We start from the raw sequence: 12,862 nt of genomic DNA, 5'->3' as shown, positions 1-12,862 counted from the left end.
TACAATGTGTTGTTCAGGAGCTCTACTCGATGCTCGTCCTGCCTCTTCGAGGAGCGAGTTCTAACTGACGCGCATATATATATATATATATATATATATATATATATATATATATATATATATATATATATATATATATATATATATATATATATATATCACGCGACCGGCTTCCCCCCCCCCCTCTTTACCCGCACCAACGCATTGAAAAAGAGAAGAGCTCTTGTATTCAGTGCCCAGTAGCTTGGGTTCGAAAAGTGAACTGCACCACCCGCTGCACCGACACTTTAAAATCCTCCAAGGAGAAATAACTAAATATATAAAAATGGAGGGAAGGTCCATTAGCGACAGTTCGCCACGCCAACTCGCGCCTCGTACATCCTCGAAACTTTACGCGTGCGTGACAGCAGAGCATCGCCTGCGCTCACGGGTGCGTGAGGTAATGAATTAAGCCTGCGAGATGGAGCTCGAAGCGCGAAAGCGCAAACCTAAATGCACCCGCCATCTTGCAAGAGCTTTCTTTTAAATTAATATTGTTATTATTTGTGTTTCATCTCGCGGCTATCCCTGCGGGGCCGGAATCCTTCATTGTATCTCCGCCATAGTTGCCAAGGCGAGACGGAGCGGACCACACAAGAAGCGTGCATCGACGTCGTCAGGACACAAGCCGAGGGAGGGAGGGAGGGTTGTGGGAGAGGGCACCCCTAATTACATCAAATGTTTGCTCGCCCCCGGCCAACTAGTTCTTCATTTTGCTCCTTAGAAAAAGGAAAAGTTGAAAAGGAAGAAGCAAAATACGTCTTTCACGCCCGAGTCGAAACATCGTCTTGCCATGTGCTAATGAGCTCCTTTCGCTCGGGCACCAAGCCTGCTATTAGCCGCGGCGATTCGCATCGTCTCTTCTTACCGGGCTCCGGTTCTTTCCTGCCCTCGCTCTGTTTGAGAAACAAATTTTAAGGCGCTGAGTCGAAGCGCAAGGCCTCCGTCCTCGCGAGTCGTTGAACGCCCGCCCGTGGCTCGGTTCTCTCTTTCTACCTCTTTCTTTGTTTTCCCCTTCCTTTTTCTTCCTGCGTCGATTTTTCACGCCGGATTTGTGGGCCCTTGAACTTCACGCCCCGTGATTTGTCGAAGTTCGCGCTGAAAAGCGGCGTCGGACGTATTACTTCAGGTAGAACCTGGACTTCCGCGACTGGCCGCCTCGAGGCACTTTGCGTGTATTCGCGGGCTTCTTTCACGCTCTGAAAAACCTATTTATGTAGCATGTATTGAGCAACAGAAAGCTGTATCGGGAGTTTTTCATGTCGCCCTACAATTTTCTCATTGGCACTTTTCATCTAGTTATAATGTTTGAGAAGTTGATTAATTAAGACGAATTATCTGATTAGGCGTAATGAAACAAATAATTTGAGTATCTCCAAGCGATGGGCAAAAGACATTACCTTTGTTCTGTCCAGCTACGCGGCATTTGCATATTTTTAAGCTCTGACTAAAGTTAACTGGGACGTATCATCCAGACGTATAGGCGGGAGAACGCGGACGACAGACAGCTTTCAGTGGCCATCAGGTGTCCCCCTTCTTATTAGCTTGTCCTGTACATTTCTTGCTGACATTTAGCGGAACACCACTGGCTAGATGGCAGCAGCGCTTGATGACTGGACAGTAAGCGGCAGAGAAGAAGAGCCGGCTTGTCTTTCCGGCGTGAAGCAGCCTTAAAGCTTGGTACCGGGCGCCAAGGAAGCGGGACAGCGGGAATTAGTAGGTAAAAGAATCTCACGCCCGGAGACTTTTCACTTGCTGAGAGCCGAGCGAGACATCATGGAGTCCTCAAAACCCAACTCTTGTCGTCCTCTCTCCACGTCATCTGTTTTGGGGACCAGCTCAAATGCTTTTAGAACCACGTCGCTCTATGCTGTCACATGTGTTCTTGATGCCAGGTACTTGGATACATAACACTTGATAGTTTCTGGAGAAAGAATCCACACACGCAGGTGTACGACGCTTCTGCGAGACAGGCGTACGTTTCCCGTCCAGACTGTTGCAAGGAGAGTGCGCGGGTTTGGGGCCATCGCTTAGTCAGACTTCCACGTATTTGTTGTGGGCGCGCTAATGAACTGTCAGCACCACGACGAATCATCCGCAAGGCGGTACTAACTGATGGTGGCAAAGAACCCTGCAAATCTTAGTCGCGCGGACGCTACTATGCTGTCATTTGCGTTAAGCGAGGCGCATAAACTGTTCTTTCCGTGTCAATCGTAGCTGCCTGTGCAATTCGCGAGGCGAATGACGAATAAGAATTTTAACTTTTTTCCCTAAGATCGACGATCATTTCCTCCATGAATCAATAAACAGATAGGTGATCAAGCCAACAACCAATGAACCACCGCGTTTCTGCGGCTGGTCAGAAGAAACCGAAAGCCGAAGCTTCCGTCTCCAAAATGTAGCTTACTCTCAAACAAACGAGGAAGACAAAATCGAGGAAAGCGCAACGATTCCCAGAGTGTTTAACAGTCGTCCGTACTCACCGGGCAGGCAGATCTTGCGGTGGAAGCTCCAGTTCGGGTCCGCCAGCAGGTAGTCTGACTTGTTGGCCACCTCGAACCACGTGAGCGCGCACACCTGTCGGACGTGGTTGACGCTGTACCCGCGGCAGCGGTCGTCGTCCAGACAGCGCAGGTAGCACTCTTCGGCCGTCGAAGGGGGCGGCGGCTGCGTGGGCTCGGCCAGCGCCCGCTGTCCAGCCAGCAAGTCGGCCACCCTGTAGCCCGAGAGACGCTCGTACGACACATGCTCCCGCAGGCACCAGGGCACCGCCGACGCCGAGGAAGCGATCGCTCTCGCCGAAGCTTCCGCCGTCGTGAACTCCGGAGCGAAGGAGGAGGAAGGCGACTGGTACGTCGTGGTCGTCGCCGCCGGCGACGTCGACGCGACAGTCGCCTGCGACGCCAGCGTTTTCGCCGTTGTCGGCACGTCTGTGCTGGTGGCAGTTGTGGCGAGGGTAGTGGTAGTTGTGGCTGTGGCTGTGGTGGTGAATGGCACGCCTTGACCTGCGGCAAGTGGTGTCACGCATTGCTTATGCACTGTCACTACCTTATATAGTTGCGGCCGCGGAAGCAAACGTGCGATGTAACGTGAAAAAAAAAAGCACTGGGGAAATAGACTGCTATTTTTAATCGAAGTGCGGAAATAGTAAGAGAAAAGGAAGTGAAGGCGGACAAAAAGTCATTCGCCGCGTGTGGGAGCCGAACACGCGTCCTCCTCCACTACGACTGTAGTGCTTTATCGGTTAAGCTACCGCCTGTTCTGTCGTCCAGTCCGTTCTCTCGAGTATTTGTGTACATGTACTAGGCATAGACATGAAGAAGACAATGATGATGATTTGTTGACATCCACTTTGAAACCGGGCTGTGACAAATCGTCACCTAGCCGGCTTTAGTTAATCAGGTGCGCTATACATACTTTTCATTCTAGCATTTTTGTATGCATCTCTTGCTTATCTTGACCGGTTGAGGCTACCGTCCACTTTATATCCGAGCGCTTCTGGAAAGTGCGCTTTACCTGTGGGTCGCTTGGGAGTGTTAGGCAGCGCTGCTTATGGCCCTGGCGGCTGATGTGGAACACACTTTCCAACGCGAGCGCTCCGTAGCGCATTAGTTTAAGAGCGGCCAACTGGCCAATCACCTCTTGTATGCTACTTCGTGACGTCATAGCTACTAAAGCCAAGGCCCTCGCTAGCAGTTGCGTGATTTGAACGACGTCTCATGTACGGCACGATCCTCTCGATTTGTGAACAAGGGGCAAACCGCTTCTGCACTCAGGCTGGAAAGGCTAAGTTACGATTACGACGGGCGGCCTTTGCAAACCTAATTATGTGCGTTGTAAAATCCTCACTTTTTCTGTACCATCATTCCAAGAGGCCCGTTGCTGGCGTTAAACTACTTCGTAGACTGCGCTCATTCGTCTAGTACTGGTAGTCGTGATGGTAGTACCGGTTATCGTACTGTTGTATCAGCAACAGTACTTGTATTCGCCTAGCATTCCTCAACGTAACGCATTCTTGTCCGACGTGTGTCTTGTGATCTACTGTTTGTCGTGTTCTCGTCTAGTAGCTGTCACCATCAAATGTTTCACTTGTCACGGCCCGCATCATAGACCTCGAAGAAAGAATGGGTCTTCCCTGCCACTAAGGACTGAGCGGTGAATGAAACGATCCTACGCTTATGCTTTTCGCATCTCTATATTCCTTGATATCACTGCAGTAGGCTGAGTACATTACAAGAGAGAACGAAGGTCAAACTTCTGTCTCTTGAATCTCACGCCGTAATATCCCAGCGCTGATAGGTTAGTGTGCCGGTATGGATTTCAAAAAATGTTCTTCATGCTTCCACTGTCATGACTCAGTAAATGTTTTCGAAGCCTACTAAGTTCAGCTTTGGGCACCTTTAGAATGAAATCTAGCCCGTCTGTAGAGATAAAAAAAGAAACAAGAAGAAAATATTGAAGCTCGCTCCGAGCAGATGCGATCAAAATCCGTGACGTCGCAGTGGTCTGCTGCGGGTACTTAAAGGCGACGTCGCCACCTAGTTTTCGTCTTTTGTGTACTTTCTGGATTACCCAGCACCCTCTCGTGGTAAAGGTGGCACACTTTGTACGGTACAAGGCCGCTTTACAGACACAGCGCAAATTATTTTCCTCTTAACTTGTCCCTTTAAACAAGAAACTGTTCGGGGGTAGTTTACAGCAAAGTTAGCGCAACAATGCTCACTCCTACCGACTGACTGAATAAAGTTCAGTATCGTCCTACGATGCCGAAGGGAGTGGCTCCACAGCTATACTTACAAGGAAAAAAATCTGCACATTGCAAGCGCTTAGCAAATTTTTCATCATCGTTCTGCCGATAATTTTCTTAAGCTCGCTAAAGAAACAAAGAAAAATGAAAGGAGCAATGAAATCTACGACTCCTGATTCAAATGGAAGAAGCTTCCACGACCCAACGCAATTTGCCTTTTCCACGAAGCAAACCTGACTACAAAAAAAAAAAAAAAAAAAAAAATCGAAGAAACAACACCAAGAGCAGCTCTTCAATTGCTGAACCTGCCCATGCAAACAGTGCGGAGTTCCGTTCCCAGCTTAATCATCGGGAAATTTCTTCGTGCGCACCTCATCATTCTTAGCCTACAGTGAAGAAACAGGAAACGCACAACGGAACTATCTGTGAAGTGTGCAGTCCCTACTGCTGGCACAGAGAGAAAAACTGTTAATTTTGACAGAACAAGCCTCGAGCACTAAGTGCAGAGAACGGAGAGGTGATGACCCGGAAGGCGATGTTCGGACGTAGCGCGCTCAATAATAATATTTGGGTTCTTACGTGCCAAAAGCACTTTCTGATTATGAGGCACGCCGTAGTGGAGGACTCCAGAAATTTCCACCACCTGGGGTTCTTTAACGTGCACCTAAATCTAAGCACACGGGTGTTTTCGCATTTCGCCCCCATCGAAATGCGGCCGCCGTGGCCGGGATTCGATCCCGCGACCTCGTGCTCAGCAGCCCAACACCATAGCCACTGAGCAACCACGGCGGGTAGTAGCGCGCTCAAGACTACCTGGTTTTGCGTGTTCGATAGATGAGTTGCCAGTCTGTCGTGACACGTTTGTTCCAACAGCGGTATTTATACAGGGTGTTTCACGTAACTTGTGCCAAGGATTTAAAAAAAAAAAAGCGGGTAGACACAATTGAAGGAAACCAAAGGCATATGGTTTCCCGTCATGTGGCGCTCCTTAGAGTATGTCTTATATTCCGCTTAATTCGTTAACTTAATAAGATGAATTATGCAAAATCTTAATATTCACTTTAGGGCCAAGTGCATTTCGTTGTGTTGTACAAGGGGTTCAAAACAGCTGATCCAGTTTTTTTGTGGCAACGTACATGCTGCGTGGTGATTTTTTTTTTTCGCGTTTGAAGAAAGTTCACTAAATACGAGATAAAACCACGTGACTGCGCTCGTGGTTTTATTTCGTATTTTAGTGGGCTTTCTTTAAACGGCGAATAAAATCACCACGCAGCATGTCCGTTGCCACAAAAAAATTGGATCGGTCGTTTCTGAACTACCTCTACAACGCAACGAAACAGACTTGTCCCTGAAGTGAATACACGTAAAATTCGATCTAGCGAAACCAGATTTTACGAAGTTCCCGATCTAACGAAAAAATTTACATTCCCTGGCAGGTACCCATACGTTTCAATGTTATCATCAACCCTAATTAACGAAACAAACTTGGCCGAACTCGATTTAACGAAGTTTTTCCTGAAATACGTGAGTAAAAGAAAAGCGCTGATTTCTAATTTGACACAGATAGGTTCTTCTTCGAGCACGCGCTCTAAAGCTATCACGTTAAAAAATCTAGGCGCCATGGTCACATCCCTAGCTTTATTTTGATGAGGCATCACGCCGCGCGCATAGGCGGAACAGCCGACTCAACATCGCCTCGGTAGAAGCGGCGATGGTCGCTTTCGTTATGTTATGGTTTATGCGACAGGTGGCTAGATTGACGGGAAATACAATGCCGCGGTAGCCTTTGCGTGTCGCTACCTTACAATTTTAGATTTCGAAGGACCTAAAAATTCCTTTCTTGATTTTACGAACTTTCCGATTTAACGAAGTAATCTTAGCGTGCCTAGTCATCGCTTCGTTAAATCGAGTTTCAACTGTATTAAAAATTTTGCACATATATCTTAGTTAATTAACTAATTAAGTGAAATATAAAGAAATACTCTAAGGAGCGCCACATGATGGCAAACCATATGCCGCTGGTTTCATTCAGCTGCGGCTGACCACCTTTTTTCTTTAGTATCATTGGCACAAGTTGCATGAAACACTCTGTATAAGTGGGTCAAAGCAGCGTCGAGCTGCTGCGTCGCCATGCGACTCAAGTCGACGCGCCTGTGAAAGTAAGGTCGACTCACTCGACCTGCTCACTAAGGTCCAAGTCAATGCGATCGAGTCAAGGACTTCCTTCACTCGACTGCCGGAAGCAGTGAACGGTCTTTTCCTTCTTTTTTTTTTCTTTTGTTTGGTGGCCTGCTCGTTCGACACGACAACTAACTCAACTCGGTCCTGTCGCAATGTGGTAAATAAATGCGGCTATCCAAGTGCACAGCTCACTCACCTGTGGTCTCTGTTGTCAATACATCGAACAGCAGGAACAGCAGGACAGGTAATTTGGGCATCTCTAACCTCGTCATCGTTCCTGCGAAAATGAGAATAGAAGAAGATGCATCAGACCAGATGTTTCACGACCGACGTGATTGCAGTCAAACTGCGAAGTCCGCGCATTTCTATGGAACATTCATTGTTGATAAAGCTCCCTCGCTGTTGCCTTAAGCAGGCATATCACTAACGAAGTGTGGAACAAGACTCTATTAATTCATACGGCATCACTATCATATTGAGTGTATAATTAAGGTCAATAGCCTTGTTATTGCTGAAACTCCAGACCACCAAATTTTGTTTGATATACGCATTTTTGCGCACATGAACTTGCCGAGACGAGTGCACAAATAAAGAAACCGTATGCAATGCTTAGGACTAAGTACGTACCACGCTCAGGACGTAAATCTTGTTTTCTTTCGCAGAAATTTGCACGTGAGTTTGGACTCATCAAAGCAAATCTAGCATCGAAGTGCACCGTGTACTTTGCAGAGAGAGTACACGTGTACAGACTGTACAGTACAGGAGAGAGTGCCAAGAGTTTTTTTTAACGTCCGAGTCACTCGCTATCAAGCCTGTTACTCGTCGCCAATTTCACTTCTCCTCGCTCTTTATTTCTCCACATGCAAAGAAAGGATTACGGCGTTGCTAGTACATTACGTTACCTACGGAGGGAAAAGAATTTGCAGCTCAACTTTTCCGCAATGCATGTCTTCCACAAATGTTTCCTTAAATAGTTACGTAAATAAATAATTCCAATTCCGTGCCTATGCCCTAACCAGCACTCTGAGAAAGCAAATAAAGGAGCCCATAGATATAGAGGGAAAGATTGTGTGTTTGTGTGTGTGTGTGTGTGTGTGTGTGTGTGTGTGTGTGTGTGTGTGTGTGTGTGTGTGTGTGTGTGTGTGTGTGTGTGTGTGTGTGTGTGTGTGTGTGTGTGTGTGTGTGTGTGTGTGTGTGTGTGTGTGTGTGTGTGTGTGTGTGTTTGCGCGCGCGCGTGTGTGTGTGTGTGTAAGCAGCTATTTGGTCTATAGTAGGCAGCCCTGTACCCAGATGCGTATGCCTCAAGTAATAATTAGGCCAGTCATAGGCAGCGCAAAAAACATCACGACGCGTTGATAAACACGCAAAGCGCATTAAAATAAACCAGAAGCAGTCCCGGAAGTCAAAGTTCACTTTGTGTAAAAAACATGAACCCGAAAGAAGTGTTTGATGCAGAGTGCATTCGACCTAGTGTACTTGCTCGCAATAAAGAAATAATATAAAATAAAGCCCACGCAAATGTTTTGTCGTCAGAGCGAATGCCTGTTCCGCAATTCAGCTCCCATGTGGCTCGCACGGAAGCACGAACGCGCGCGCGAAGCGTTCGCAACACGGAACAACCGCTTCCCCGCGACAACGCGGAGGCGTGCAGAAAAGCCGGCGCGTCGCGTCGGCGCAATTGCGTGCAAGGCAGCGGCTTCGTTCCAGTTCCAAGACGGAACTCGTGGAACGACGGAATTGCCCCCGCTGGCTGACCTTACACAAGCGAACCTAGTTTATTCCTGGAAGCCGATCGTTTTGCAGCGCGCAATCTCGGCGGAATGCTTTCATCGTGCGCGAATTGCTTTCTGCAATTCCAGGCACGGTAGTGGAGAGTCTAGAGGCATGTGGACGCAGTGGTTCTCCAGACGTTGCAAATTGACTTTTAGTTGTTAGTGCGCGCCGATTGCTCGTGATCATTCTCACGAATTTTCGTATTAAATTGCAACCAACAGCCGACAAAACTTTCGAGCTTACGGAGAAAATCTGGAGGACGCTCACGCTTCGCCTTTAAGAGTGGAACGCGATGGCATTCAATGATCCCTGACTGCTTCTCACGCTTCGCGGCAACTGCAGCTTACGTAACCGTAATATTTACCGGAAAACGCTGGCGTCGAACGCTGCGCACGAAGGCGGCCTTTCTGGTATAAACGGGCGGCCTCTTGCGAAGGCCGATTCCGGAGGTAGTGTACAGTCGCGCCAAACTAATTGCATTATCTTCAAGTTTTTGTTATTGTGTCGCACTTTTAATAGGTAAGTCTGAGAAGGTTTAACATAAGAGGCATGCGCTGTCGGTGTTTTGTTTCATGACATGTTTGTGGGCGCTCATTCTCAATATTATGAGGAATAACTTTGTCAAGAATATAAAACAAGCTATGAGCAACTTTAGTGATAGAACAGTATGGCAATATAACCCGCATGTATACCGTGTGTCATACCGTGTGTCATATACACATACCTAAATATATATGGAAATTTTCGCTCACGGTCAACTGCGCCGACACCCCCCTTAACGCTGTCGCGTTAAAAAGAAAGTTCATAACGCTTGCTGAATTATCGTTCGTTTAAAGCACAAGCAGTGAAAAAAAAAATACCAGTTCATGCCTGTAACAAGCGCTCCGTTCAAGTAATCGCCAACGTTGACTAAATACAAACGCGCTTAGGAAAACGCTGCTGAACTAAAGGCAGTAAAATTTACAGTAGCATCTGGATTTCCTTGATTAACGTCTTATAAGCACCGCGAGCCTTTTGACTGCACGGCAGTTTGCGCAGACAGCAAACTAGCATTTGTGCGTGCAGAGCTCACGTTACGCCGCCCACCACTGCACGGAACTTGGTCACCCGAACCATTCCCCAGAAATTGGGACTTGGTCTTGCTTGGTATCGTGCGCGTTTCGCGGGGTCCCCAGGGGAAAAGCCGTGCACTTTTACCCCGAGTTGCAGAGCTGTGGGTGTTGACTAGGCGCCAAGATTCAAGCCGAGTTCTGCCGTCGTCTTCCGTGTACGCGTCACTTTTTTGAAGGATTACAATTTTTCACGATGTGCGAGCGGCGGAGAGCCAGGCTTCTGTGAAAACGTGCTAACACTTCTTGTGGCGACAGGACACTATAGGTGTAATCGCATCCTTGTAGGCGATAGTTTATGTATTATCACGTCGGAACCTGCTTTGGTAGCTTGTGTGCTTCTAATTCTTTAAAAGATATTTCTGTCTCCTCTTACACCTTCCGCAGTGCAGGTTAGCAAACTGGATATCTTCCGGTTAACCTCCCTGCCTCTCTCATCTCTTTTATCTCTCTCTCTCTCCCCCTCTTAGTGGCTATGATGTTGCATTGCTAAGCCCGAGGTCGCAGTTTCGATGCAACGAAATTCGAAAACGCTCGTGTACTTAAATTTTAGTGCGCGTTTTAAGGAGCCCCAAAAGGGTCAGAAATAACCTCGAATCCGCCACTACCTCCTACTACCGCTCCATAATGAAATCGTCGTTATCGCAGAATCAATCGATTCATTCTATCACGGCGCAGAGAACCGCCAACACGAGAAACGGAACTAAAAGCGATTTCCCTTTCCAGGCGATTTCCTTTCCAAGCGATTTCCCTTTCCACGTTGACTTAGTTTTAGGGCCAGAGAGCGCTCATCTTCGTAATTTCTCCTACTATCGCGTTTCATTCCAGTGTCCTTGTACATAGCTCGTCCGTACGTTTTGTTCGCGGCAACCACTTCGATCAGGTAACCAACGAAGAGATATTTTGTGTCTGAAGTTCCCTTTTAATTCAGCAATTAATTAATAATGAGTGCAACAGAGAGACAGAAAGAGCAATTTGAATGTGATTCTCTCTCGGCAGCCGGCGTTAGCCCCCGCAACATTGCCGAGGAATGTGCAACATCTCGCCCAAATCACGTCGCTACAGCTCTCGTTCGTCCACTAGAAAGTGGCATAGGAGGAATGTGCGCATGTACAGTGAACGTTTAGCTGTACGCGAGTGCGCATGCCGGAACATGTAACATGGAGGACCCGCCGTTCGCGATCCCGGCATCCACGCCGATTCCGCCAGAAGTCGGCAAGAACTACGCCAGCGCGGTTCAACTTCAGAAACAAGTCGCCCAGATCCGACCGTATGCGAATGTCAACAGCATGTAGGGCACGAGGCTTGGAGCGTTCGGCAGTGTACTCTGTAGCGGGATGTTTTATACAGTCATTCGTTCATTTGTTTCCTAAGCAAAGCCTTTCAATACCGAGCTTCTACATCTCGTCCGTTCGCCATAAGCGCGTAACGTACACCGTGGGACTCCTCCGCTCCTCCTCGTTCCGTCGGATCTCCATCTTTGCCTTATCAGGCAAAGGTGTCGTCGTTGTTCACGCTGAATGAAGCTTCTAATTTAAGCATACTGCCTGAACAGTACACAACAACGTGCGGTAACTCCGCCGTATGGTAATGGTGAACTGAATTTCAACAACCGGTGCAGGATTTGCTACTTAGAACGTCAGAAAGCTGAGCGCATTGGCAAGGATTCACGATATACGGAAAAGCCAGGTGTGCAAAACAGGGACACAGTGACAAACAGGGACGCAGTGACAAACTTGAGTTCTGAACCACGTACCAGCAGCAACGTGCCCGAGGGAAATAGTTACTCGCGAACCAATCTCCAACGAGTCGCTGAGCCGGCGCACGCAAAGGAAACGCCGCACGACAGCTGCGCTGTTACGAACGCCAGGTTTTCGCGTGGCACTGACGGCGTTGTTTGCACAGATAGGGTCGCGGTTCCCGGATAAACATCCCGGAGAGATCGCTCCACGCATTTCCCTCTCAACTCGGAACGACCCAGCAAAATAACAATATCAAAGCCATCCCCCTCGGCGGACACAAAGATGTACCTGCGCTCGGGCGTTCCATCAACGAAAGTATGAGGGAGATCCAAGCACGCGAACTCCACATAGAAACCTTAATCTCCTGTCTCGCGAATAGCGTACACTGTGCAAAAGTGGAGAGAGAGCAAGAAGAAAGAGCACCGAGGCGAAATCGCGGAAAGGAAATTGTTTGCGCCAGAACGCAAGCACACGCACACACACGCCGAGCTGGAGTGAGGTTAATCTGCCGGTCTTCAGCGCGGGCCTGTTTGCATTCTCAGTCGTCGACCCGCTCCGGCAGAAGACAACACGACACGGAGAGACTTCCTCGACTTCGTCAGCCACTCCTGTCGCACATGTGCGACGACGCAAGCACACAGACGCACGCACGCACGTAAGCAAGCAGCGACACGTACACACCGACGGGTAAAGTCAGACCCATGCGATCCATACACGCACATGTGCCCAGACAGGTATGGAAGCATATAAACATACAAGTACGCGCATACACGAGAAAAGAAAAAAGGCCAGGCATAAACGCACACACGCACTGACTGACAGGTAAAGACAAACGTACATATTACACACGCGCTGAAATTCTCAGGGACGTATAGACGCACACAAACACACACGCACACACTTGCACCGAAGCGTACGCACACACGCGCACGTAGGTATACACATGTCTGTGTGTGCAGTGATACCGTTCTGGCGCGGTGGACGATCTCTTGTTTGCGTACGGCAGACAGAGAGGAACCGCTGACTCGCCAGTTCGTTGCACTCGCGAGGGTGCGGCTTGCCCCCATCGAAAGAGGCCCACACCCCGACGGCAGAGACAAAACTAGTTTGATCCGTACACGCGAACCGCACCTCACCCTCGCGTAGTACTTAGCTGCTGAGTGTTTTGTACTTGAGCCATCTGATTCCCTTCTCTTCGACGTCGGGCTCTTCTCCTGCAGCACTGGAAGGAACGACCTCCTCGGGGCGTTCGGAAAGGCTTTATGGAAACG

General features: G+C 48.4%; 2 protein-coding genes across 3 annotated transcripts in view; one reads left to right on the top strand and one right to left on the bottom strand.

The window, feature by feature from the left end:
- Window positions 1-12,862, top strand: part of LOC142560252 (uncharacterized) — a 430,092-nt gene that overhangs the window by 261,156 nt on the left and 156,074 nt on the right. The window lies entirely within an intron of this gene.
- The window catches only part of LOC142559985 (uncharacterized), a 119,785-nt gene that overhangs the window by 50,415 nt on the left and 56,508 nt on the right, over window positions 1-12,862 (bottom strand). The window contains exons 2-3 of the mRNA XM_075671709.1: window positions 7,164-7,244; window positions 2,523-3,044 (exon numbers count right to left, since the gene is read on the bottom strand). Coding sequence (XP_075527824.1) covers window positions 2,523-3,044; window positions 7,164-7,244 — 603 coding nt within the window. The remainder of the gene's footprint in view (window positions 1-2,522; window positions 3,045-7,163; window positions 7,245-12,862) is intronic.

This window comes from Dermacentor variabilis, chromosome 10 (assembly GCF_050947875.1).
Source record: "Dermacentor variabilis isolate Ectoservices chromosome 10, ASM5094787v1, whole genome shotgun sequence".
Classification (NCBI taxonomy): Eukaryota; Metazoa; Arthropoda; class Arachnida; order Ixodida; family Ixodidae; genus Dermacentor; species Dermacentor variabilis.
Note: the sequence above shows the minus strand (reverse complement) of the source record. Positions and strands in the feature narration are given on the sequence as shown.